At 43.4% G+C, this 3438-nt stretch overlaps 1 protein-coding gene across 1 annotated transcript; it reads right to left on the minus strand.

The window, feature by feature from the left end:
• Positions 1-792: 792 nt before the first annotated feature.
• Positions 793-2913, minus strand: LOC109464751 (microfibril-associated glycoprotein 4-like). The gene is made up of 3 exons (XM_019761826.1): positions 2877-2913; positions 2066-2161; positions 793-1686 (listed from the first exon to the last, which is right to left on the minus strand). The coding sequence occupies exons 1-3, from the start codon at positions 2911-2913 to the stop codon at positions 857-859; spliced, it is 963 nt and encodes a 320-aa protein (XP_019617385.1). The 3' UTR covers positions 793-856.
• Between the last annotated feature and the right edge of the window lie 525 nt (positions 2914-3438).

The raw sequence follows: 3438 nt of genomic DNA on the forward strand, positions 1-3438 counted from the left end.
CTAAATTCATTCATTATTTATCCTCGGATCAGCTCTGTGCATCTGTCGAATCTACAATTGCACTGGCTTCAGATATTTTTTTTTTTGGGGGGGGGGGGGGTTACTAGGATTTCAAACATGATATGGAGGATGGAATTGGGCAGGCATGGAGTGCCATACGTTCTCTCCAAAGAGTCTGGAAATCAGGGGTCAGGGAGGAACAAAACCAAGTGTATCAAGCTTGTGTTGTTTCAATTTTGTTATACGGCTGCGAGTCGTAGATTATGAATGCTTCACAGGTCAGGAAGCTGGATGGTACCTTCACCAAGATGCTACAGGCGATACAGAACAAATCTTGGTGGAAATTTACAACTAATAAACAACTCTACGGCTCCCTTCCACCAATCTCTACGGTAGTTAAGCGCCGTAGGTTAAGCCTAGCCGGCCATGTTACTCGGCATGGCAAACCGGGTGGAAAACTGCTTCTTTGGTCTCCGGAAGCGAAAGATGAGAAGAGGTCGTCCAAACTCTACAGTCTACACTAAAGGACATTATTGGGTTAGTGACTGGTATGAAAAAGAACCAATTACGGAAATGATGTACGATAGAAAACGCTGGAAGCTGAACTATATAGATGCTTCAACTCTCCGAATTTTATGTATGTATGTATGTAAACTATGTATGTATGCATGCGTGTATGTATGTATGTATATATGTATGTGTAAATTTCCTGTATCGAGAGTCCGAGACAACCAAATAAGTAACTTGAAAGATTTGACCTATTTAAAGAAAATAGGATACACAGTGAGTGCTGGATTATGGTTTTTATCAAACAATTTGAATCCTCGACCTGTCAGCTGGGTTAGTGTCTGGCAACTTATGGTCGGAAGTTGGCAGGACGGACCATCATTTTGGACTTTTTCAGATAGTGCCAATAGGAGCCTCCAAACGGGCCCCAAGAGATACCATAGCCACTGTAACCGGTACGGTCAGAGGGGCGCAGGTACGGGCCATTCAGGGCGGAATAAGCGCAGGCCTTGTACCACCACGCTCCCGCGTAGTAGTAACTGTTACCACCAGCACAGGAACTGGACCATGCATCACGGTCTACATCCCTAGCACTGAAGGCCTGACCGTAGAGGTAGTAAGGATGAGATGAAGACGATAAGTAGAACCCATCCCCAGCGGTCCCACTGTACCCACCAACATAAAGGCGATAGTTGGAACTACTTCCCACCGAGAATGACGAATACTTTGCGTACTTGACCACACGATTCCAATCTTCCAACTGTACGTACAGTGTATACGTGTGCTGATTGGTCAAACGGTACATGTTCTCCAAACCCAACCACTGCTCCCCATTGGCTGACCCAAACCCGTACCTAAAGTCGTTATAAGGTCGATTAAAGTCGATAGACCCGTCAAACCTCCTCTGTATGACCGTCCACCCTCCCCCATCTGTTGTCTGATCACAGTATACAGAGATCGGGCGGGACAGACCTACAGGTTGTATTTTGTAAACACCACTAGACACTTTATGATACAGAGTTTGGGCTGTGTGGATCTCAGAGCAGTCGGAAAAGTAATTTCCGCGCTTGCTTAAGGCCGGTGGAGCCGGGTCGGTGTGAGTTGTCTGGCGGTCCACATTGTCTGGCTTCTCGGGCTTGTCGTTGTCGGTTTGGTCCTCGATCTCACGAGACAGCAGCTCTGTAAGAAAACAGCACTTAAGTCATAAGACAGAGAGAATGAAATAAAGTTAACATGTGAGTCCTTTTTTCAGAACAGGAAAGTAGAAACAGGAGTCTGGTTCTAGCCTCCAGTGCATATCTCCAGCTAGCCTGATAATTTTTCCGTCATCCCATATATGAAGCGTCGAAGGGGATCCGGGGGCATGTTCCCCCTGAAAAAACAATTAACTGAAACGCAATCTCATGAATTTTGAGAGGCAATTTTGAGAGGCAATGTTGCATGAAGAGTCCAGTGTATTCACATGCACCGTTGTAGGAAATAAGAGAAAATTTGATAAAACTCGACAAATTCTAATCATTAGGTATATACTAGATAAATGTAATGTGCAGTTCCTCACTTTTTATCAAATCAAAGATCTGGCCGTCCTCACTGTCTGGTTGCTCGGGGTTTTCATTGTCGCCTTGGCCATATGTCTCCCGAGCAGGCAGCGATTCTGTAAGAAAAAAAAAGTGCGTTGACTGTCACTTTTTCAAAACAGAAAAGTATACATAAAAGGCTGTGTAACGCTTGGTGGCCAGCCTAATAATGTGTCAAAATATATTATGTGCCAAAATGCATTATGTATATCAACAGCTTTGTACTTCGGTAAACATCTTGCCCGTCTGCCAGTATTAATATGCACCACAAAGAAGTGGCTAGACAAGCCCAGTTAACACCTATATGTGGGCTGCCGTATTGTCTACCAAGTATTAGTTAAAGGATGGGCGGAGCGAGTTTATGTGGATTTGGTACAGCCCCGCCCTCCCAAGGATTTTGTTGGCATCCCGAGGGCGGAGCCCGAGGGATGCCAACAAAATCCGAGGGGGGTGCGGGGCTGTACCAAATCCACATATACAAGCAATTCGCCCATCCTTTAACTGACTTAGAACATGGCCATCTTTCCGAAGCAAAAGAAACACATTTTACACAATCATATTTTTTTGTGTTAAATAAAAAACATTTGTTTTCCTAGAAACCTTACCAACAACATTATAGCTTGTAGTACGTCCTTTTGTTCTCATTCATGAATTGCAGCTGAGCTTCTTTTCGCAGCTTTATGTGAAATATGCATAGCGGTTGCTTTCTTGTCATGCTGGTCCCACAATGCCTTCTGTTTTTGAGTTGAAAAATTCTGGTTTGTCTGTTGAGACAGCAGTCTCTGACCTGACCTGTAAGAAGTTGGTCATGGGGTCTTTCTGTCGGCATGTTCTGTTCCCAGGCCGACCCGTTCCTGCTCTAACCCTCCTTCCCTCGCCCGGTGCCTTCCCTGCTGTCCAACCATGTTGGTGTATTCTTTTTTTTAATTTTACCGTATTTTGTTTTCAAATTTTACGAATCGTGTTGGGAAGATTTTGCATCGTTTTATTGCATCGCTAAAAGTTTGTAGCTTCCGTGTTTCATTTTCTACAATGTATGAGAAACTAGTTTTACTTGACATTTGTAAGAAACCCTCAGATTTTTTTTGACTTCATTCATACTCATTATTCATTCTCTGTTCGTTGTTCACTTTCCTTGTCATGAGTTTCTTTTGTTTACCTTTTTGAATAAAGATGTACAGGAAAATTTATCAAATTGCTGTTTTCCTGTGTTGTTAATTTTTAAATTGATTTTATTTGCATATAAATGGTGGGCGTCTCCAACTTAGTCAATTTATTCGTTGGTTAGTACATGGGCGTCTCCGACTTAGTCTAATTTATTCGTTGGTTAGTACACCCCTGTCCCTTTGGGGAC

The sequence above is a fragment of the Branchiostoma belcheri genome, unplaced genomic scaffold (assembly GCF_001625305.1).
Source record: "Branchiostoma belcheri isolate BF01 breed outbred unplaced genomic scaffold, Haploidv18h27 scaffold140, whole genome shotgun sequence".
NCBI classification, from domain to species: domain Eukaryota; kingdom Metazoa; phylum Chordata; class Leptocardii; order Amphioxiformes; family Branchiostomatidae; genus Branchiostoma; species Branchiostoma belcheri.